Genomic DNA, 22,689 nt, shown 5'->3' on the forward strand with positions numbered 1-22,689 from the left:
CATGCTCACTGGGATCCCAGTTGTTGGATCCCAGTTGTTGAGGTGTATGAGCTAAATTTAAAGTACATGTGAAGCCCATCACATGCTTTTTAAATCTGATTTATACATCTCAACAATTGAAATCACTGGGATTTTAGTAGTTGGGACGAATATCTTTTTCGTCATGTGAAACATGTGGAGTCCACAAATTCACTTGAGTCATATGTGCCCCATTCAACATTTGAGGTAATTGGGATACAACTGATGAGATCTTTATCATTTTCAATTTGTGGACATGTCAAAATACGAATCTACAGATCCCATGGCACATCCATTGTTTTAGGAAAGGGCAGAAGTGCATACCTGATACCACAATAGCCTTGCAATGGAACAAGTATAATTATAGTAAAATTAACCATGTAGCCACGCTCAATCACAATGGTAATGTTACTTATTATGCAATTTAAAGTAAAATCCAAGTTAAAAAGTAAGATATAGGACCCTTCTTTAGATTGTACAACAAGACCAAATGCCGCCATGTACCCCTGGGCAGTTGAGAAAATCATAGAGATGCATGCTTCCAGAAATTGATTGGCTTCCGATGCTGGGAAGAAAATAACACAGATGAGACCATGTGAAAAGCTATAACACATGCAGTTCATAAATATTCTCATTTATGAATGAGATACGAAGAAATGTAATCTCTTAACCCAAAAGGTACACCACATACCACATGCCATTTTCATCACCCAAAACGTATGATTATGGCATTGATGCTTGAATTTACAAGACTTTAGGTTAAGCCAATTATGAACCCAGGACTAGAAATCATCTATTCCCCAGTTAGGCTAGATCTGCAGCTACAAGAAACTTAAATCCATGTCATGCAACCAGAGCCAGCATTGCAGTTGTGGCTGCAAATGAACTGACCCTTAATCAAGTCGTTAGAGCTCTAGGATTGGTCAGGGGGTGAGTTCAAATCTAGCGGAGATTGAATTTGAATACCATGATATTTGGCTGAAGAGCTCGCAAACCAAGTTCCTTTATATATTTGCAGTTTAATATACATAATGTTATAATAGAAAGAAGAAGAAAAAAGTGCTTTTATATTGTAAAAACTGAATGATTAGGTGTTAAATGATAACTTGAATTCAAGCTCGAGATTGAATTCACAAGCATGAGAATATAGATTAGCTTAATTTAACTGAAGTTGAGCTTCGCAAGTACGTATTTGGATTCAGCTCAAGCTCAAAAATAAAGTTTGAATTGAATTGAGCTTGAACCAATTTTAAATCGAGCCAAGTTGAGACATGCAAAAGCTTGTCCATCTCAGCTTGATTATAGCCCAAACATGGTACTACTCATGCAAAGCAACTTTGCATCCAAGTTTACTTTGCACGAGAGAAAGCCTTCCCACGGGTCACCTACTCTTGCCACAATAAGTACTAGCCCATGGCCACTCCAGAATGGATTTCTTCCACTCCAGAGTTCCAAAGTGATTGTCAGTTGACCTAATGGAAATGATTCTTGCGTAAAAGATACAGTTTACCTCGGCAATCGGCATCTTTGTCCTCACAGAATCAAGCAATGAAAAATCAATGTCAGCCACAGCAATTCCTGTAGACAATCTATCTGGAAGAGAAAAGAGCAAAATACCGGAATTAATGTTGCTGAAGATACCAGTATGAATACTAGAGTGTAGAAAAAGACATTAATTACTTAAGCAGCAGTTCAGTTTGCAAAATTTGCCAGCCCCAATTTGGATGTAGGAAAGAAAAACCCCAGATTCTAGGAACAAATAAATATTAGCGCAAGGGAAACCAGTTTTCACCGGGTAATCGGGCTACTATTGCTCCCCAGGGGTCGATGATTAATGAATCACCATAGCTTTCTCTTTTATCATTGTGCTTTCCGGCTTGTGCAGAAGCTATGACCTGATAATGCATTCACCATGTCATTTCCCGACAAAAGAGAGTAGAAGGCAAGAGATCTCGTGGGAGCTGTAGTGAACTTGATTTGCATGACAAGTATTTAATGGAAATCATCTATAAAATTGAAGATGATCATTGCCAAACTACACAGTTTGCACAAAAAGCTTGGTTTGAACTAAAATGAAAGCAAATCATACGTAGCATTGGGTCTCAATAGCACGAGCACGAAGAAGAAGCTCCCAATGCGCCTCACCAGTCACTTTTGTGAAAGCTGATGGTACTAATAGCACCTAAAAATTGTTATAAATATGCAATTATTAGTGGTAGAAAGGTTTATGTACTACTACATAAGTTAAGGATGTCACTGTTACCTGTGCTTCATGTTGGAACCTGAGCTGCTGGTAAAGCTCCGGGAACCTCAAATCATAGCAGACTGTCAAACCCAAACGCCCAACAGGACTGTCGACTGCAACAACATTCTTACCTGGAAACATGACCAATTTGGACCACTTATGAGAGTTCAATACCGCGAGTCCTTTTTGATATTAAGCAAATGCAAAAATAGAACTGAAAACGAAAGAGCTCACACCAGAGGATCTACCCTCTTGGTCAGACCCCAAAAAAATAGAGTGAAAAAAGGGCGCAAATGCCTGATTTTTCTAAATGAACAGTCCATTACTAAGACTGCCGATATGAATGTATATGTCCCATGGAATGTGAAATAGCAAAGGAGATGAACATGGATCAAAAAACAAGCAAATCATTTATGATATAAGCACAACAGTTTTACTCTTTTTTCTTTTTTTATGGCATAGACACAACAGTTTTACTTGACTTACCTTGTCTTCTCTAGATTGCTCACAAAGTAGTTATTTATGTAAGCCCAATAATGGTACAAATAATTTGGCGGAGTTATTATACAAGAAATCAAATAAATATAAGCAAAAGGCCAACAACATGCAACCACCAAAGATAACGAGCATCCAGTGGTCTGTTAGAAACATAGCAAAGAGTTTACCAGCAGTCGTGAAGTTGCTCTCCTTGTATACCATATTCCCAGGAACATCCACATCAAATCTTCAGGAACAAAGAAATATTTTATTATAGTAAGATTAAATTAGATCACAAAATCAGAAACTAAAGGAGATTTTGGAGATAAATGTTATAAAAAATGCAAGCAAATTAAATTTGAATGAACTGAATGTGCAAGGGCATTCTACTTACCTACTTGGACTGACTAAAGTATTTGTCTGAAATTTTGCTTTGCATATCATCAATAGTGTTTACATTGTTGAATATGGCGGAAAAAAATCCTCCAATAATTTTGCATCTAAAGTCTGCTATCTTAAGCTAAAAATGCAAATATTCACATAACTTCAGATTGGAAAGAACCACCAAAATCAATCCAATGGTAAAAGAGAATTGGGACAAAATTTGCTTCCTAAGACTTACAACAGTCATTCAATTTATAAGTGCCTTGATTATAATGCTCCACTGAAAACAAAGTAATGATGCCCTAAAGTAAACCATCTTACAAGTGTATTTTCCGGTAAGTGCTCTTAATTTCCCCATTATCGTCAATGATGACGTGTGTGTTGCACAAGTGTTCATCATCAGGTCCTTTCTCTTGGAAGCCTCCAAGTGACAACCAAATGCAGGATTCTCTGTGATTCAAAAAGGAAAATAAGTCACACCATAGTACCGAAGAAGTCACAAAAGGTGAATTTCACATTGAGCAGCATGTGTGAAATAAACCAGCAAAGAAAACTTAAGACAATGAACATTATGATAAATGTATTATTAAAACTGCATACACAAAAGGGTTATACTGATCATGGCATAGGATTAGCACCTCGCTAAAGAGCAGTATTGCTTCATAACTGGTCCTTCTAATGGTTCTGCAATCTTAAGACTATCTCCGTCCTTGGCAGCCACATAAGAGAAAGCTTCAGGAAAGAAGACCATTTTTGCTCCAGCAGAAGCTGCATCCTTCATTCATACAAACTCTTTTACATTGCTAAAATATTCAACAAAAAAGACGGAAAAAAAACTATCCTCCATATAACAATTAAATCCTAAAGAAGAAAGCAACTCAAATTCCAAAATACTCCATGAATTTTACAATTTCTCATTTGAGTAACAACTTTAAACAGAACATATGAACTAACAAATTTAAAAATAACATATGAAATGAAAATTCGAAAATACTTTACTTAATAACAAGTTGATTTGAACTTGAAACGTTTCACAGATGTAACTTGTGTGCGATCAGAACAATGAGACAAGGCAACGCATCGCGATTATCGATCAAACACTAGTACATCCAAGAGATGAAATATACAGCTTAAAATCTAACGCAAAACTAAAATAAATAGAAAAAAATGAACTAACAGAGAATCAAATAGGATTCATTACTTTGACGAGGCGAGAGCAGGTGTCGAGATTGGCAGCGATGTCATTGACAGAGGTCATCTGAGCGACGGCGACTCTGGCTGTGCCCGTGGCCATGGCTGACAAGCCGGCGACGGTGGCAGCTGACCTTACGGACAGTGACGTTACGTTTGGTCTTATTGGGCGCAAAAGAGGACTTTTGATTAGAAGGAATCTGAGGCCAAAATGCATCTTTTGGTTTGCTAAGACAACCCACGGTATTTGAATGTTTGCGTTAACAGTAACACCCTTCAAATTTTCTTAATTATTTTGTAACACCTTTTTATTTATACATAGGCCCCAATATTGATGAATTTCAAAGTCAGGTCCCAATATTTTATAAATCGACTGAATTTATATTATTGTAATACTTTCGAAACTCACTGTTATAATTTGAAAGAAATTAAGGAAAAATAGAAGAATGATGCGAGAGAAAGGTTTTGGCCGAAATAACTTAAGGTATCGTCCACACTTTGAGTTCAAGGCTCATGCGACTTTGCCATTCTAATAGGCGTCTTAGTGGTTATTATGTTGAGTCATGTTATAAATCACATTGTTTGGCATTCACCAAATGATGTGAAGCTTTAACACTACTCTATACTTGTAAGCTCAGTTATGCAAGGCACAATAAATAGACTATATAGGTTAAGGCAGAGGTGGAGGTATGCCCCTTAGTTTTTGGGAATATACCCTTAAAATTAGGGATAATAAGAGTAAGAAGGTGAAAGAAAAGTTTTGGCAGAAACCACATTGTTCACACTATGGACTAAAGACCATGTGGCTCATGTGATACTTTAACAAACTACCTAATGTCTTTAAAACACAATTAAAAAAATAAATTAATTATTTGCTTGTTGAATTGAATCCTCATTACAATAAAGAATGTGGAGATTTGTTGTAATTATTTTTGTCACCAGTACATAAGGAAACATTGTTCAATTACATCAATTAAAACAATTTTAACATTTTAAAAGTTATAGTAGAAACATCTAGACACAAAAAATAAGGTAATATTTTTTCTTTATAGATATAAACAAAAAATAGAAAAAAAATACCAAATCAATACAAGCTGGTGTGTCTAAATAGAAACATACACGATTACAATAGGGCTCAGGGTTACGGCTCTGCAAAAATATTTGTAGTAAATTAATCAGGATTGGAAAATATGTCCAAAAAAAACTATAGGAACTGACCCGGGAGTCGACTCGGAAATGAGGAGGGTAGTATGATTGGCGAAATTCGAAGTTCAGTTGAGGGATCACATAACATTCGAATTTTATTTCGTCCACGAAACTGTAACAAGGTATCCCATTGCATTGCTAAATTTGCTTTGAGTTGTTCAACTCCATGAGTTTGGAGTGTCTCGAATGTGTCGTTTTGATCTCTGGAAGTTGTATTGAGAGACTTGCTGCCTAATGTTACTCAATAATATACATACTTTCATTTTAAAAAAAAAAGAACTAGTAAAATTTTATATTGGTATGTTCAGCCGAGTGATTTATAAACAAAATTCATCCGTATCCGTAGACGCGTCTTATAAATCCAAATATTATTGGTGAGACAACAGGTCATGAAAAATAAATTCGTACGAAAAATATAAAAAGAGATAAAAACTCGTTTAAATTATATGTCATACACACACGCAATTAACACTCACAAATGACAAATTGGCAAACGTTTGTGAAATGGACAAAATGTAAACTCTATGGGGTCCAAACCTGGCTTTTTAATTTGAGCTTGACAGTTTGGTGTTCTTCAAGCTAAACCCACTCTCATTCAAATCCATTTCAAGCTTCTCTCTTTTTCATTCCAAGTTTGATTTCATCAACAAGACTACTTGACAAAAAGTTACGGTTATGGCCAAGAAAATCAATTCATAAGCAAGTTTTTTTTTACTATATAAGGAAGAAAACGAGCAAAAGTAGCCTAAAATGGTGGTTTGTTGCAGGTAAAAGTCAAAAACCCACACGCAGGCAATAAATTATAAAACCAAAAAACAAATGAAAACCCCAAAGCAGAACACCCACAAAGCCAAAACTAGAAAAGCCTACGGATTTCAGCACAAGCGATTTGTTGTATAATTTTCTCTTCTTCTCCTCCTCCTCCTCCTCTCTATAGAAGAAAATATATCTTATACCCACAAATCACGGCTTTGCAATCTCTCTCTAGATCTAAGTTTTCTCCAGCCTTGTCATTACAATCTTTTTTTTTTTTATTCCTTTTGTTTTGTTGTAGAAACTTCTAAATCCCCCCTCATTGATTCTGTAACTAGGCTAAATCCGACAAATATCGGACTTCTCTTTGTGCCTCGGCTATAAATGAACGGATCATCCAGTTTTGTTGTTTGGGATTGACAAGGTGTGGTCAGATATTCCCAACGAGGATTCTTGTACTTCTGTTTTGATTGTTTTTTTCGCTTTGAAAAACTTTTCTTCAGCAATTTCATCGCATACCCATTAATAAAATTTGGATGTTTTATGGATGATTTTGTTGCATTTTGATTTTGTTTTTTTATGTTGGCCGATGCTTCATGTCCTGTAGTTTTCTGGGTATGTTATGAGTTTTTATTTTTTGTTCTTGGGAAAGTGCAGTTTAATGTTGCCTACGTTTTGATTGACGGGAAAACAATCTTCCAAGTATACTAATTCATGAGGATTTACGGTTTAAATTGGTGCTATATGTGCATTTTGATTTATGCAGATGAATGCTTGTGCTTCTTGTTTTTGTTATATTCCTAATTTGCATTTCTGGCTTTAAACCTAGATAGATTGAATGCTAGCATTTATTGTTTTAGGGCAAACCCATGTCATTTCTACGATGCCCAGGGATTAGCTTGAAGGTTTTTGTATTATTATGGTATCGAAAATTTTCAATCACAGTCTTACCTGTTAATTTGTCTAACACCTCCCTGTCTACAGATTAATGGTGTCTACTTTCATCAATGCATGCTTGATTTCTGAAGTTCCTATTGGGTGCTTAAGGATTGAAGAGTGGCTAGAACATAGTTTAGGGCCTTAGGCCTTGAAATAGTTGTCAACGCTGGTTTTATGACTAGTTTGGTTGCGGGATAATTTGGTTGAGAACATATGAGTGATGGTATCAACGACATTGATGAAGTTTGTAAAGCCCTGTTGGTCTTTTGCTGAGGGTGAAACTTCTATTAGAGGTGGGGATACCTGTGGCCGGGTTGATGGCTTGTTGTGGTACAAGGATTCAGGAACCCACGTTAATGGGGAATTCTCGATGGCCGTCATTCAAGCTAACAATTTGTTGGAAGACCATAGCCAACTTGAGTCTGGGCCGATGAGCTCGGTTGAATCAGGTCCGCAGGGAACGTTTGTGGGAATATATGATGGCCATGGAGGTCCAGAAACTGCCCGATTTATAAATGATCGCCTATTCGAAAATATCAAGAGTATGTCTTTCTTCTGTTTAGTAGTTAGTATTGTTTTCATTCTTACTACATGTAATTGTTTTTGGATTAGCACATCTACGTTTGATGAGCTCATCTCTTCCCTTATCTCATTTGCCTCCAAAATGTTCAATTCTGAGCATGCCATTGCTCGAAATAATTTAGAATTGATTAATATCTTCTTGAGATTTGCTATGGTAAAGTCTCTGTTGATCATGATTTTTTGTGTGGATATTTGTGTTTTGAAAGATAAAGAAGTATAAGGTAATTTTTCTCTGGGACATTTGGGTGGCGCTAACCTCAATGCTCCCTGCCCACCCTCTCTGTCTCAATTACATATATTCCATTTGCTTCCTTTTTCAGAATGCTAATGCATATGTTACTGACTTGACAGCCATTCATGATGCAGAATTCACACTGGAGAATCATGGAATGTCTGCCAATGTTATCCACAAAGCATTTTTGGCAACGGAAGAGGAGTTTCTTTCTCTAGTGAAGAAGCAGTGGCTAAGTAAGCCCCAAATTGCTTCGGTTGGCTCATGTTGTTTGGTAGGTGTAGTTTGTAGTGGACTGCTATACATTGCAAATGCAGGAGATTCTCGAGCAGTGTTAGGAAGACTGGAAAAATCTGTTAAGGAGGTAAAAGCTATTCAGTTGTCAACTGAACACAACGCTAGTATAGAATCAGTGCGTGAGGAGTTGCATTTATTGCATCCCAATGATCCACAGATTGTGGTGTTGAAGCATAAAGTTTGGCGTGTGAAGGGTCTGATACAGGTGAACTTCTAAGCTTTCTTGCTTATATTTAAAATTTCTCTGATTGGATTATGTACTTCTTTGCCTTCTTATTCATCTTATCATTATTGATATTAATATATTGTAATCATCTCAGTCACGGTGACACTACTGTGTGACAGGGGGATGTAGAAAGTGGACAAAACAGTTAGGATCCAACTTGTATATTACCACTTGTCACTTGATCTTGTATAGGGTTACACTGTCTCTCAACCGGTTCCTTCACATTCATATTACTTGTTACAAAATCCATAAAACTTTTGCTCACTCTCCCGTTTCACTTCTTAAAGTCTAATACTTGAATTTTCTCAATTTGGAATCTCGGGCTTGGGGCATTTGTATTCTTAGCTTGTACATGTCCAAACCCATTTAGATTTTTTTTTCTTATCTTATCCTCAATTGGAATACCTGTGCCATAGATCCAACATTTTGACTGCATGTTATATGGTTTCTTATGTTATCACATGTTAGCCTCGATGTTCTCAGTTTGCCACATCCTTTTTATTAATATCTCACTTGTAAAATGATGCATAGAGCAGATTTTTAATGATCAACCAGTCGCAGAATGAGTCCAAATACCGTTTTCAATTTCATTAAAACAATTTGCAATTTTAGGATATATATTTTCCTCAATTTACCATCTTTCTGATTTATTTAGACAAAATATATGAAAAGCTCCCTTTTAGAGGTATCTCTTATAGCTCCAAGTGAACCAAAATTTCCTTTTTATTGAGTATGTGCACTGATTTTCACTGCATATGTTATGCCGTAAGTATGACTAAAGATTTCTCTTATATGCTCTAATTATGTATATGCTTAATCAAATTGACATGACAGGTCCTTCTGCCTTCTCTTAGGTGCAGCACATTACTTCTTTAGGAACCTTATGATTCTTTCTTTAATCATTCCTATGAGTATCTATGGAAGTAGAATCTACATGGTACTATTTTGGCATAATAATCAAATTGATTGTTCGAAACTTCAACTTAAAATCGATTGTAGCCTTTGTTCAATAAGTAAACTTTCGAATATTTATTTGAAAGCATTTTCCCAAAATTTCTTCCAGTTCTGTAATTTCGACAGTTATATATCTTTAAATCACTTGTTGCATTTCCAACTCAATTTGATTACCATCAAGCCATCAAATTTTATGAATCCACTATTTTTTAGTATTGTCTTTAAACTCACTTCAGTGCATTCATTTCCTTCTTTCTTCATTTAATAGTTTATAACTTTATATATTTATGGGAGATGTAGGGTCTTACTACTAAATAAGTGTGGCTTGATAAATTTTCTTGTTTCAACTTTTACGAATGTTCCCGTGGAGTTAGTTGAGGAAATGCTTGTACTTGAATTGTAGAAAGATCTTTCTATTGTGGTCTACTTAGGATGCAATTACTTTTGATGAATGTAGTATGATACTCTGATTTAAGGATAGGCCAATAACTTTTTGAGTTGATGATAAAAATTAATAATAATCAGATGGTCAAATGGCATTCGCAGCCATGCAAAATAATATTCCGCACTGATTGCCATGTTCTTAGATGTAGTTTATACATCAGAAATAAAACTGGTTGATCATAGAGAAACTTAGTGCGGCCTCTGAAGTAAAGTTGTGTGATTTGCACAAAGTGTTTCGTCCTTATTCCTTAAATAGCTTTCATTACTCTTGCAGATATCAAGATCCATTGGTGATGCCTATCTGAAGAAGGCAGAATTTAACAGGGAACCTCTTTTATCGAAGTTTAGACTGCCTGAACCCTTCCGTGATCCAATTCTTAAAGCTGAGCCGACAATTTTAGTGCAAAAAGTTTACCCTGAAGACCAGTTTCTTATATTTGCATCAGATGGTCTATGGGAGCACCTAAGCAATCAGGAAGCAGTCGACATTGTCAACAATAGTCCACGTAATGTAGGATTTCTGTTTACTGTTTCGAGTTTGGCTCTTATTTTTGTTGCCAATAGTTATTATCTATATGTTATGTTCAAACTTCAAACTTGGAGAAGGATGGCTTTTTAAGTTGTCAGCAATAATAAGTAGTTTTCTTTGAATATGCCTCTGAATATAATCTCATACATTTCTTTTTGTGCAGGGTATTGCACGGAAACTTGTGAAAGCTGCACTCTGTGAGGCAGCAAAGAAAAGAGAAATGAGATATTCGGACTTGAAAAGGATTGATCGTGGTGTGAGGAGACATTTTCACGACGATGTCACAGTTATAGTATTGTTCCTTGATTCACATTTGGTCAGTCGGAGCTCTTGGCGCGGACCTATTCTTTCAATCAAAGCGGGTAGTGGTATCTCTGGAAATGCCAACAATTAGTGCAAGAGGTTCCAAACACTTCCCACTTAATCACTATTTTATCATCTGCATTAAGTAACGGTATCTTTTTCCCCGTTGAGGAGACATTAAAGAATTATTCTGGGCAACTTGTTTCCAGAACATGATAAAAGATCTCATTAGATTGTAGAGTTGATGCCAAAGACAGATGATTGCAAAAATCACAGTCACAGTTGTCAGTTGACGGCATATGATACTTCACAAATACCACCCCCGCTGGCTTTGGCTGTACGTTGTTGCCTAAACACTATGAAGGATATTTTTTCCGCAGGCGAGATTCAAACTCATGGAATTTGACTTGTTTATAGTTTACTGCCCACATAAGTTACTTTGCAGTGTGTTTAAATTATGTAGTGTATGGTTATCGGATTATTCCACGCCTTTGTCATTTTTTAAGCTCTTTTATCCTCTCAGTCTACACTAGTTTCTGGCGTTGACCATGTTCGCGAGTTGTTCATTGATGGATAGCACTTTGAACAATGGCCTCAACGGAAGCCAACTGTACATCTTGCATGTTCTTAACTAGAAACGTCGAAGGGATTTGCGTTTTGGTCTCTACTTAATTAGGTTCACAAGTTCAGTCAGATTACGTAGTTTCCCCCCTTCCCCGCTTCTCCTGAACGCTAATCGACTTGGTGTTTTTATTCTTTTATTGGTATGGGGTTCAAAGATGATGTATATGTGCTTGTTTTAGATGATCTTTACAAGGAATGCCAAAGAAAGTATTGTATGTTGTATGCATTTTCTTTTTCTTTTGATCAACTTGAAACAGCTTCTGCCAAAATTGTCATCTATTCTTGTACCTAATTTGCATAGAGAAAGCGAGTAACCCTCAAATCAATTTTTTTTTTTTTTAGACAAGGGAAGGGGATTCAAACCTTAATTATTAAGGTGATACAAATCATACTTACCATGTCAACTAGGGGCTCGTATGTGAGAAACCCTCGTATCAGGGTGAACTAATTGCATGATTTATGACGTGTTGATAAATTTATTTGGAGTATTGCCCACGTCAAGACAAGAAGTGAGTTAATAAACTCGTCCACAGCAAACCTCTCAAAGTAGAGTGTATGAGTTAATAAACTTGTCATTTATAATAATTCTTTAATGGGAGCTTAACAAACTTCATCGGGTTATAAATGATCGGTTTCGATTAGTTTTTTTGGCTTTTTGACAAGAATTTTATCGACGATTATTTCAGTTATTCAGTCGGTTAATTGTTTGGTTCTCATTAAATATTTTTTAAAAATTTTCAAAATAACTGATCATTCAGTCTAGTAACCATTCGGTTCAGTTTTTTCGGATAATTTCTTAAAGCCCTAGCATTAACAAGGAGTGGTATCTTTTCTGGCTTAAGAAAAAAAAACTTGTTAACATGTTTCTGTTGTGAACCATTATATCTTATCTAACGACAGTTAAAGTGCCAGGGTCACATTTGCCCAAGCCACATGCACCTGGTCACAACCATACATGATGGAATTAGGGTAAATCTTCCTGCCGTAATAAACCTTCGGCAAAATTTCGAATTTTAGTCACATACATTTCGAATATGAGTGGTTGGGACTTGGGGGGCACCATTCTAGACTAGTAGCGTTTAGAAAACAATTTTTAAAATTTTGTTTTAAAAAATCATAAATATGTATTATTTCGCCTGATCAATCTAACAATATCAAAACAAAAATTAAATTTATTACGATTCAAATATCAAATATTTTGAGTTTATATTCAATGATAGATAATTGTTATGCTTTTTATATGTTAAATTTTATTTTGTTTCGAACAAAAATATATATATTCAGATTTGTTGGACCAAATACTGCATATTTATGATTTTTTTAGGCTCGAAGGATTTGCTCAATAAAAAACTATGCGAAACCCCGAACATTTGTTATCTTATTAAATTCGCCAGATTAGATAAGAAAGTAAATTCATTATTTCGATAAAAAAGTATATACTTAGATTCGTTAGACCAAATACTTGATGTTTATGATTTTTTTGGATTCGAAGGATTTGCTCAATCAAAAAGTACGACAAACCTCGGACGGGACAGGTGTTATCTTCTTAAATTCACCAAATAAGGTAAGAAATTAAATTCCTTGTTATCTCCGCCCCTTCTAATTCACTGCTTAATATTACAGTCTTGTCAATTAGGGTTTTTTCATTTTTTTTCACAGACCGCCAAAATCCAAAGAAAGCAAAAAATTCTCCCGCCATCCTTCAAGGTTTCAAATAGAAAAATCCAAATTCACCGACCCTTTTCATTTACTCACCTTCCCATATTGCTTCGGTTTGTTGCCATACTCGCATCTCTTGCCAGATAGGTTTCGGGTCTGGCGGATATAGACGTTGTAATGGGTACACCAAGTGTTGTGAATGGTGACGTAGAGGACAAAGAAGGATCGGGTGAGTTCATTGCCACTTGTGTCTTTTGAATTTGTTTTTCCTTTTTTGGATTTTTCGTAGTAATCCGTAAAATCTCAGATGGGGTGAACTAGTGTGTGTGTATGTATATATATATGGGGAGAGCCCTAGCGAGGGTCTAGCGAAGTGAAATAGTTGTGTGTTCATTGAGAGAGTGATTGATTTCTAGAGAAACGAAAGAGAAAGTGATTGATTTCGAGAGAAACGTAAGAGAGATTGAGGTTCTGCTAGAGGAAGAGAGGGTTGAAGGTATAATTTATTTTACTTTTTTTAATTTATAAATGAAAGAGAGTGACTGTCGTTTAGGGTTACTTTTTTGGTATTGATTTCAGGTTCTGTTTCTTGTGTAAATTTTGAGAACATAATTTTGACAGTCATCTGTTTTCTTTTCACAATGTTTTAATAATTTTGTGTTGCAATAGAGATCAAAAGCGCTTCTTGAAAAGATTATGGAGACAAAGTAGATTTTCTGAAGTAGGGTTAATATCTGCGATTATTTTTACGTATTTATGTATTGACTTTGCATGCTAATGAATTGTTTTTCATCCTCATCGTTTATTTTACATATTCTCCGTACTTACATTATGGATTGTTTGCTTGATATTTTTATGCAATATCAGTTGTCTTTATGATTCTGCATGTTTGTTAGGGGTGTCTGTTCTATAGATATCCACCAGGGTAAGGAGATATTGATACATGCAACGTCGAGATCTCAGATTAAAAAAAAAATTAGAAGAGACAATATATGGGCATTCATTGCTTCCAATTTCCTCTTTGCTCTATTGCTTTAGTATTCTTTTCTACCCTTGTTATTTGTGCTTAACGTGCTCTTACTTAGATAACTCATCTAAAAGGAAGGATTGAGTTTAATGGTTTTATTGCTTGTGTTGTTCATCCTCAAGTGCATGCTATCTACGTTTAGTTTATATACTACTGCTGATTTTTTTTGTGTTTTTATTCTGTTTATTATCATTTACTCTACCTCACTCTTTTTTTTTTTGCTTTTGTACTCGAGTACTCATGGTGTCTTACGTTAGCAAGTAATTAAGGAGACTTATGCTCTCATAAATAAATAATAAATAAGGATACTTGTGCATAAAGTATTGCAACTCATTTTTTTCTTATGCATAAATTATGATACACTGGTTATGTGCATAAGTTAAATTTCTTTCGGTTTTAGCATGTTGATTCCCTTAAAAGCATTCCAAGTTTGTAGCAATCAATTTTCTCTCAAAAATAGTTTGTAGATTTCTGTTTTCTTTTTTGGTGCTTTTGAGTGGGTAATAATCTGGCGTTATACATATGAATCGTGTATCTTTTTCCAGTGGCATTTCTTTTTTTGAGACTAGTGGGATTGGGAAGCATGAGTGCTTGTCTGCTTTTTGCTGCTCAGCAATGAACATTTGACAGACAGCAAAAGTTGGGTCTAGCAAATAGTGGAAAATATATATGCATGAGAAGCACATTACTTTCTGTTTTAACTATTTTTTTCAGCCCATCTTCATATATCAGATTAATAATTGGGTTTTGTTAAAGATCAAACAAGTTACTTGCTTAATAATGTGGTAACTAAAGTTTGTTTAAGAGGTTGGCGACATTCCTCTTCTTGTTAGATAGATCCATTGCATTGAAGGCTTAATTTGAGTCACATATGCTCATTTATATGTCACAATATTTGTTTTCTCCTTTTATCTCCTATTTTGTAATATAATGAATATAAATTTCCTTTCCTTTCTTAGTCTTATGCTACTACTTTTAGTCTGTTTTATCTCATTTATCATTTGTTATGTATCATGGAGACCACTTATTCTTGGCTGTTCCGAAAAGTTGTAATTTTAATGTAGGCATTCCAATAAATTTTTGTCATCTTCTTTCCTTTCCAGGCTTGTTGTGATTTTTTTCCTATAATATTGTACTTATTTCTTGTTACTGTCGAATATTTTTCTGAACTGTTTGCATATTCCCCTTTAGTTGATTTAGCTAAATTTTATTATGTCAGGGATGACGAGAAAAACTAGATGTAAATCAAGCTCTGCTGCTTCTGATGTTAATGAAGCAAATATTAACACTGGAATAGCTACCAAATCACAGAAGAGGGAAAGGGCAGGGGATGGTGAAAAGGTGTGTGCTGCTAGGAAAATGCCAAAGCGAGCAGCTGCTTGTTCTGATTTTAGGGAGAAACCTCTTCGTCTGTCAGACAAGTCTTCAGTTGTTGAGACTAAAAGGGGAATCATTGTGGAAGATGAGATTGCTGCTTTACATATGACATCTGTGCAGGATGGTCCTCGACCAAACAGGAGACTTACAAATTTTATCTTTCATGATTCTGATGGAAAGCCACAGCCTGTTGAGATGTTAGAAGTTGATGACCTGTTCATTTCGGGTCTTATCTTGCCTCTGGAAGAAAGTTCTGACAAAGATAAGGAAAGGGGTATTAGATGCGAAGGTTTTGGGAGAATCGAATCATGGGCAATATCAGGATATGAAGAAGGCTCACCTGTCATTTGGGTATCCACAGATGCTGCAGATTATGATTGTATTAAACCTGCAAATAACTACAAAAAGCCCTTTAGTCTTTTCTTTGAAAAGGCGCGTGCCTGTATAGAAGTTTACAAAAAATTGTCAAGGGCATCTGGAGGAAATCCTGTTCAGAGTATTGATGAACTACTTGCTGGTGTTGCCCGTTCCATGAGTGGTAATAAGAATTTTCCTCATCAGATGTCTATCAAGGATTTCATAACATCGCAGGGCGAGTTTATATATAATCAGCTAATTGGTTTGGATGAGACATCCATGAAAAATGGTGAAATCTTTAGAGATTTGCCGGTGCTTGTTGCCCTGAGGGATGAGGTAAAGAAGTATGAAGGTCTTGAGCGAGCAGAAGGCAATACATCAGGCAATGTGATGGATAAGAGTTTGAGAATTGGCGATGGAGAAAAAGTCAATCACTCCAGTTCTTCTCCTTGTCTGCCCGAGGAAGACGAAGACATGAAATTGGCTAGGGTGCTGCAGGAGGAGGAGAACTGGCAATCAAAACTGAAGAAAAATAGGGGTCCAATTGCTTCATCGAATAAGTTCTACATCAAGATCAATGAAGATGAAATTGCAAATGACTATCCTTTACCAGCATACTACACAAGCTCTCATGAAGAAACTGATGAATTTCTTATTTTTGATATCTACACAGATGATCCCGATCATCTTCCTAAAAGCATGCTTCATAATTGGACACTCTACAATTCTGACTCCCGATTAATTTCCTTGGAGCTTCTTCCGATGAAGCCTTGTGCTGATATTGACGTAACAATCTTTGGGTCAGGGCTTATGATGGAAGATGATGGGAGTGGATTTAATATTGATGACACCAACCAGTCTGCTTCAGGTTCTGCTGGAGTACAGAGTGCAGGTGGAATGCCAATATATCTGAGCGCCATAAAAGAATGGACAATAGAATATGGACATGGAATGATTTTCATATTCATTCGAACCGATTTGGCCTGGTATTTTTCATTGAGACTCATGCTGGGTTGAACTTTATCATTACCATTTATGTTGAAGTTACCTTTCTTTTCTATCTCTATTTATGCCTTATTGCCTGCTCAGTTTTTACTTGTACTGTGGTCCTCTTAAACTTTAACCAAGTCAACTTTCATGTTTCCTATGTGAATCTGACATGCAAATCTTATCCCAACTATGACTTGATAATTATGATTTGTGAAATTTTTCAAATTCTTAGTAAAGAGAGTACCTTAATCAAGTGCTTATTTTGTCTTTGTTTGTTTAGGTACAGACTTGGGAAGCCCTCGAAGCAGTATGCTCCATGGTATAAACCAGTCTTAATGGCTGCAAGACTTACTGTCAGCCTTATAACCTTGTTGGATGAGCAGATTCGCTTGTCAAGAATTTCTTTTGCTAATATAATTAGAAAACTCTCGGAATTTGACAAGGATCACCCTGCATTTATTTCTTCAAACCTGGCAGCCGTTGAAAGGTATCTAGTTGTTCATGGACCAGTTATTTTGCAACAGCTCTCTGAGTATCCTGGACCTATCAAGAATTGTGCTTTTGTGACTGCTCTTCGCAACAAAATGGAGGAAAGACATCATACTAAATGGTTGGTGAAGAAAAAGGCACAATTGAAGACAGAGGTGAATATGAACCCAAGAGGAGCAATGGCACCAACTGTATCAAAAAGGAAGGCAATGCCAGCAACAACAACAAGACTTATAAATAGTATTTGGGGAGAGTTTTATTCAAACTACTCTCCTGAAGATACAAAAGAGGCAGATTCTCCTGATGTGAAAGAGAATGATGAAGTTGAAGACGAACAAGAAGAAGGCGAGGATAATTTTGAAGAGGTTGAAGAGGAGATAATACAAGTTGATGAGGAAATGGACAAACCACAATGCTCTTTAAAACCGAAAAAGCTGCAAGGTACTGGTCAAGATCTAAGATGGAATGGCGAGTCAGTTGGAAAAACATCTGCTGGTGGGGCTTTGTATATGCATGCCATTGTCCGCGGAGATAGGGTTGCTGTAGGTGATACTGTACTGGTAGAAACAGTGGATTCAGGCGAATCTCCTATCTATTTCGTGGAGTATATGTTCGAAAACTCGGATGCGAGAAAGATGATTCATGGTAGGCTTATGCTGAGAGGATCTCATACTGTTCTGGGTAAGGCTGGTAATGAGAGGGAGTTATTTTTGACAAATGATTGTCTGGAGTTTGAACTTGATGACATTAAACAAACTGTAGTCATGGAAACACAAGTGATACCTTGGGGATATCAACACCGGAAGGCCAATGCCCTCAAGGATAAGATGGACAGGGAAAGACATGAGGAAAGGAAAAGAAAAGGACTGCCTACGGAATTCTTTTGTAAAAGCTTCTACTGTCCTGAAAGAGGTGCCTTCCTTTCTCTTCCAAATGGTACCATGGGCCTAGGTACTGGACTTTGCCATTCTTGTAAAATGAAGGAAAGCCAAAGGGAGAAAGAGATGTTTAAGTTGAATTTGCCTGGTTTTTCATTCAATGGAATTGAGTATCATATTCAAGATTTTGTCTATCTAGGTCCTTGTCATTTAGAGGAGGATGGTAGAGAACATGAAACATTTAAGAGTGGAAGGAATGTGGGGCTAAGTGCCTATGTTGTTGGGCAGTTGATGGATATTGAAGTGCCTAAGGGCTCGAGACTAGCTTCTCCTGAATCAACCAAAGTAAAAGTCCGTAGATTTTTTAGACCGGAAGATGTTTCACCAGAGAAGGCATACTGCTCTGACATTCGGGAGGTAAGGCATATTTTAAGGACTACTAGAGAAGAAAATAAAGAAATTAACTCTTGGATTTTAAAAACTGTTTATGTGGCACTATTTTAACATAGGTGACATTAAGTTGGCATTCATTTTAAGAACTGCACTCTAGAATCATTGGTTACTTTTTCTCCAATAAAGAATGCACTGTTTTCATAGATTTGAGAAATTAAATATTGGACATTTTCATATGGTCAAGTCTTGATTAGTCCTCTGATATATATCTGTTATTGGAAATTGTTTCTTTTGTTTGGTTATTGTCATTGTGATCCTCACTTGTGAGCATTTCATAATTGTATTTTCAGGTATATTACAGTGACCAAGTATTGATGGTTCCTGTTGTGGCTATAGAAGGTAAATGTGATGTTAGAAAGAAGCATGAACTTCCATTGGTGGATGGACCAACTATTGTTGAGCATGTGTTCTGCTGTGAACATCTCTATGATCCTGACACTGGGGCTGTTAGGCAGGTAAATTTTTTTTCCCTGTCCTACAATGCAGTTATAATTACCCAGTCTTCTGATCAACAATTCAGTATTTCATATTCTCTTTTCCTAGTTTTTCTGCCTTAATAGTAATAAAGACAGCAATTACTTGACAAAAAATGTGTTATTGGATTTGCGATCTCATTTTGTAATGGCTAACCTTATTGTTTCTTGTAGCTGCCTGCTAACATCAAGCTTAATCCCTCAAAAGAAAAGGCGGTTCATGATGCTGTTTCTAGGAAGAAGAAGGGGAAATGCATAGAAGGTGAAAATGATATTGATAATGAAGAAAATGCGAGAAATACATTCTGCATGGATCGCCTGGCAACACTAGATATTTTTGCTGGCTGTGGTGGTTTATCTGAAGGGTTACAGAAAGCAGGTAGCAAATTATACTTTTGTTGTTCCAATGAGCCATTGAAATATTTCAAGGTTATCAGAGAACATCTGATTGATGCTTGTACTGAATATTTGTAGGTGCGTCGGTCACAAAGTGGGCAATTGAATATGAAGAACCTGCAGGAGAAGCCTTCAAACTTAATCATCCAGAGGCTTTTATGTTTATTCACAACTGCAATGTCATTCTAAGGTGGATGCTTCTTTCCATAAGTGTATTTAATATAATTACCACCCGCTTTCCCTAAATAAGTGTTGTACTTCTTTTTCTCATTTCTCTGATTTTTGCTCTGTGAAATTGGATTTATATTTATATTTACCCTCACTATTTTTTTTAAATATTTGTCATCATTTTTGTGAATTGGCATGGATTCTATGACAACTGTTTGCCTCATTTATGTGAATTGACTTTTTTCTCCTTTGTAATTCTCATCTTCTTTGCATTTGATGTTTTGAAATGCAGAGCGATCATGGAATCATCTGGGGATGCAGATGACTGTATATCAACATCTGAAGCTGCTGAATTAGCTGCAAAACTTGATGACTCCATGATTAAGAATCTGCCTCGTCCTGGAGAAGTAGATTTTATCAATGGAGGGCCTCCTTGTCAAGTATGCAAGTTTTTCTTTTTCATCTTCTACTCAAAACGTAAATTCAAAAGCAAGTTTAATATGACGTATATCAGGAGGCCTAACATAATCACTAATCTTTAATTTTCTTGTCTTCTAATTTTAGGGATTTTCTGGAATGAATCGGTTTAATCAAAGCTCATGGAGCAAGGTCCAATGCGAAATGATATTGGCATTCTTATCCTTTGCTGATTACTTCCGTCCAAAGTTTTTCCTTCTGGAGAATGTGAGGAACTTTGTATCCTTTAACAAGGGGCAGACGTTTCGATTAACTCTCGCCTCACTCCTTGCAATTGGTTATCAGGTAGATGCAGCTTGTGACTTCTTTAGTATATTTTACAGCCATCATCATCATCATTATCCTCTGCGACATCCTTTCCAATTTTCCATTCAGACTTGTTTATGAAAGTATTTTTGATAAACTCACAGTTTCATCCAATTGCCCATGGCAAGGGAAACTTGTCTCTGCTTAATCAAATTGGGTGTATGCTGTTATTTGTTGGTACTTCAGCATGCACTGATATTTTCCTGTGCAGCCATATGTAATGTTATATGTGATTCTAATGTTTAAACATTGAGAAAAGATAATCGCCCCATTGGGTTTATTCGTCTCTTTCATTTGTTTCAGGTTAGGTTCGGAATACTGGAAGCTGGAGCCTATGGTGTGGCACAGTCTCGAAAACGAGCATTTATATGGGCAGCAGCTCCAGGTGAAAAACTTCCTGAATGGCCGGAACCAATGCATGTATTTGCCAGTCCGGAGCTCAAGGTTGCATTATCTGGGAATACTCATTATGCTGCCGTAAGGAGTACTGTAAATGGTGCTCCCTTCCGTTCAGTAACAGTGAGAGACACTATTGGAGATCTGCCAGTAGTTGATAATGGTGCCTCCAAGACAACCATGGAAGTAGGAATCTATCACCATCTCTCATGATCGTCCTAGTCATTGCTTTGATCAGTTTGAACTTATATCCTAGAATTTTTTTTTTGCAGTATGGGACCGAACCTGAATCCTGGTTTCAGAAAGTTATTCGGGGAGATTCAATGGCTTTAACGGATCACATCTCTAAAGAGATGAATGAACTTAACCTCATTCGCTGCAAACATATACCAAGACGTCCTGGTGCTGATTGGCGCGTCCTCCCCGACGAGAAGGTTTTTTTTCTCCCTTATTTTTACAACCAATGGATTTCTTTCTCATGTAGTAAAATGTTAGGTCACCCTCTTGCCCCTGTCCCTTAGCCTGTTGCATTGACGTATTAGTATAGCATGGTTGAAATTCCTACATATTCCTACGATGATTCTATTCACTTATGGTTACTTTTCTAACCTTTTTTTAATTTCATTTCTGCAGGTTAAGTTGTCCACGGGCCAAGTGGTGGATTTAATCCCCTGGTGCCTTCCAAACACGGCGAAAAGGCATAATCAGTGGAAAGGGCTATATGGGAGGTTGGACTGGAAAGGAAACTTTCCAACCTCCGTGACTGATCCCCAGCCCATGGGCAAAGTTGGAATGTGCTTTCATCCAGAACAGGACAGGATCGTTACAGTTCGAGAATGTGCTCGATCCCAGGTAAAACTTGAAATTCTGGATATTTCATTTCAAGCGCCAATGAGGAACTTATCTGGAACTGCAGTACCTTAATTTCTTCAAATGATTTTCAAGTGCCATTGAAACAAGTCATTTTATGTGTGTATTTACAGCACCAACTGCAAGTGTCTCGACTTTTATAATTACTCTTTGTCCTTGCAGGGCTTCCGAGATACATACAAATTTGCAGGGAATATTCAACACAGGCACAGACAGATTGGAAATGCTGTGCCTCCCCCTCTTGCGTATGCTTTGGGGAGAAAGCTGAAAGAAGCAGTAGAAAGCAAAGGTGCGAAGTAGACCCTTTCCAAGTGTTCAGAGCATTCAGATTCCATCTATGATTGATCTTAAACCAGCATTCTTTCTGTGTAAAATTTTAGTGCTTGGGGAAAGTTTAGGGATTGACTCAAAGAAGAGCTGCAGAAGTGCAATGTAACATTTTCGACATTTTCTTTGCATTTTAGTGTGATTCATTACCAGTCAAGTCCTTCCTTGTCTTCCATTCTTTCTTCAACTGTGATTTATCATAATCTCTTCCTGCTTGTGCTTCAAATTCCTTGACTACCACTGTCAACCCATCTCTGTTGAAATGAGTCCCAGGTCGAAGGCCAGCTCGAACAGCTTTAATACAAGATATCACAGAAGACATCAACTATATCCTCATTCCAAGTTTGTTTTTGACTTATTTTCAGCACTACCCATCTCGTTGTCTGAAATTATAGTGTACAGTATGGTGTTCTTCTTTCCTGTCTAATGATTGTTGATATTGGTAAAACAGGAAACTACATGATGCAAGCAACCAAATAAACTCATCAAGAACAAAGAAAAACCAATGACACATAAGTTTATTCACTAGTTATAGTTTTAAATAATCACATACAACTAGTCTCTTTATCATATGGACGTCTGTGATGGTCATTATAGTGACTTCTATTACATGACCCTTAAGACCTTAATTATGAAACCAAT

General features: G+C 36.5%; 3 protein-coding genes across 5 annotated transcripts; 2 read left to right on the top strand and 1 right to left on the bottom strand.

Annotated features, from left to right (window-relative positions):
* Positions 1 to 354: 354 nt before the first annotated feature.
* Positions 355 to 4,546, bottom strand: LOC119980463 (deaminated glutathione amidase, chloroplastic/cytosolic). The gene is made up of 9 exons (XM_038823162.1): positions 4,326 to 4,546; positions 3,763 to 3,899; positions 3,446 to 3,574; positions 2,929 to 2,987; positions 2,282 to 2,394; positions 2,108 to 2,200; positions 1,811 to 1,913; positions 1,529 to 1,611; positions 355 to 583 (listed from the first exon to the last, which is right to left on the bottom strand). Exons 1-9 carry the CDS (start codon positions 4,530 to 4,532, stop codon positions 542 to 544), a joined length of 966 nt encoding a protein of 321 aa, XP_038679090.1. The 5' UTR covers positions 4,533 to 4,546; the 3' UTR covers positions 355 to 541.
* Positions 4,547 to 6,122: 1,576 nt separating this feature from the next.
* On the top strand, positions 6,123 to 11,626 carry LOC119981194 (probable protein phosphatase 2C 38). Of its 3 annotated transcripts, none has more exons than XM_038824250.1 (5): positions 6,123 to 6,288; positions 7,259 to 7,755; positions 8,147 to 8,529; positions 10,223 to 10,459; positions 10,641 to 11,626. In XM_038824250.1, exons 2-5 carry the CDS (start codon positions 7,434 to 7,436, stop codon positions 10,869 to 10,871), a joined length of 1,173 nt encoding a protein of 390 aa, XP_038680178.1. In that variant the 5' UTR covers positions 6,123 to 6,288; positions 7,259 to 7,433; the 3' UTR covers positions 10,872 to 11,626. The 3 variants fall into 3 exon arrangements, with proteins under 3 accessions (XP_038680178.1, XP_038680179.1, XP_038680177.1); XM_038824251.1 differs by lacking the exon at positions 6,123 to 6,288 and adding an exon at positions 6,323 to 6,698 and having other exon boundaries at positions 8,162 to 8,529; XM_038824249.1 differs by lacking the exon at positions 6,123 to 6,288 and adding an exon at positions 6,326 to 6,698.
* A 1,410-nt stretch (positions 11,627 to 13,036) lies between these two features.
* On the top strand, positions 13,037 to 22,204 carry LOC119980296 (DNA (cytosine-5)-methyltransferase 1B-like). Its single transcript, XM_038822933.1, has 12 exons — positions 13,037 to 13,292; positions 15,310 to 16,810; positions 17,095 to 18,598; positions 18,925 to 19,089; positions 19,282 to 19,486; positions 19,582 to 19,693; positions 19,964 to 20,111; positions 20,236 to 20,433; positions 20,758 to 21,036; positions 21,123 to 21,284; positions 21,484 to 21,702; positions 21,883 to 22,204. The coding sequence occupies exons 1-12, from the start codon at positions 13,241 to 13,243 to the stop codon at positions 22,018 to 22,020; spliced, it is 4,683 nt and encodes a 1,560-aa protein (XP_038678861.1). The 5' UTR covers positions 13,037 to 13,240; the 3' UTR covers positions 22,021 to 22,204.
* Positions 22,205 to 22,689: the final 485 nt, after the last annotated feature.

Source organism: Tripterygium wilfordii, chromosome 16, assembly GCF_013401445.1.
Source record: "Tripterygium wilfordii isolate XIE 37 chromosome 16, ASM1340144v1, whole genome shotgun sequence".
In the NCBI taxonomy this organism is placed as follows: Eukaryota; Viridiplantae; Streptophyta; class Magnoliopsida; order Celastrales; family Celastraceae; genus Tripterygium; species Tripterygium wilfordii.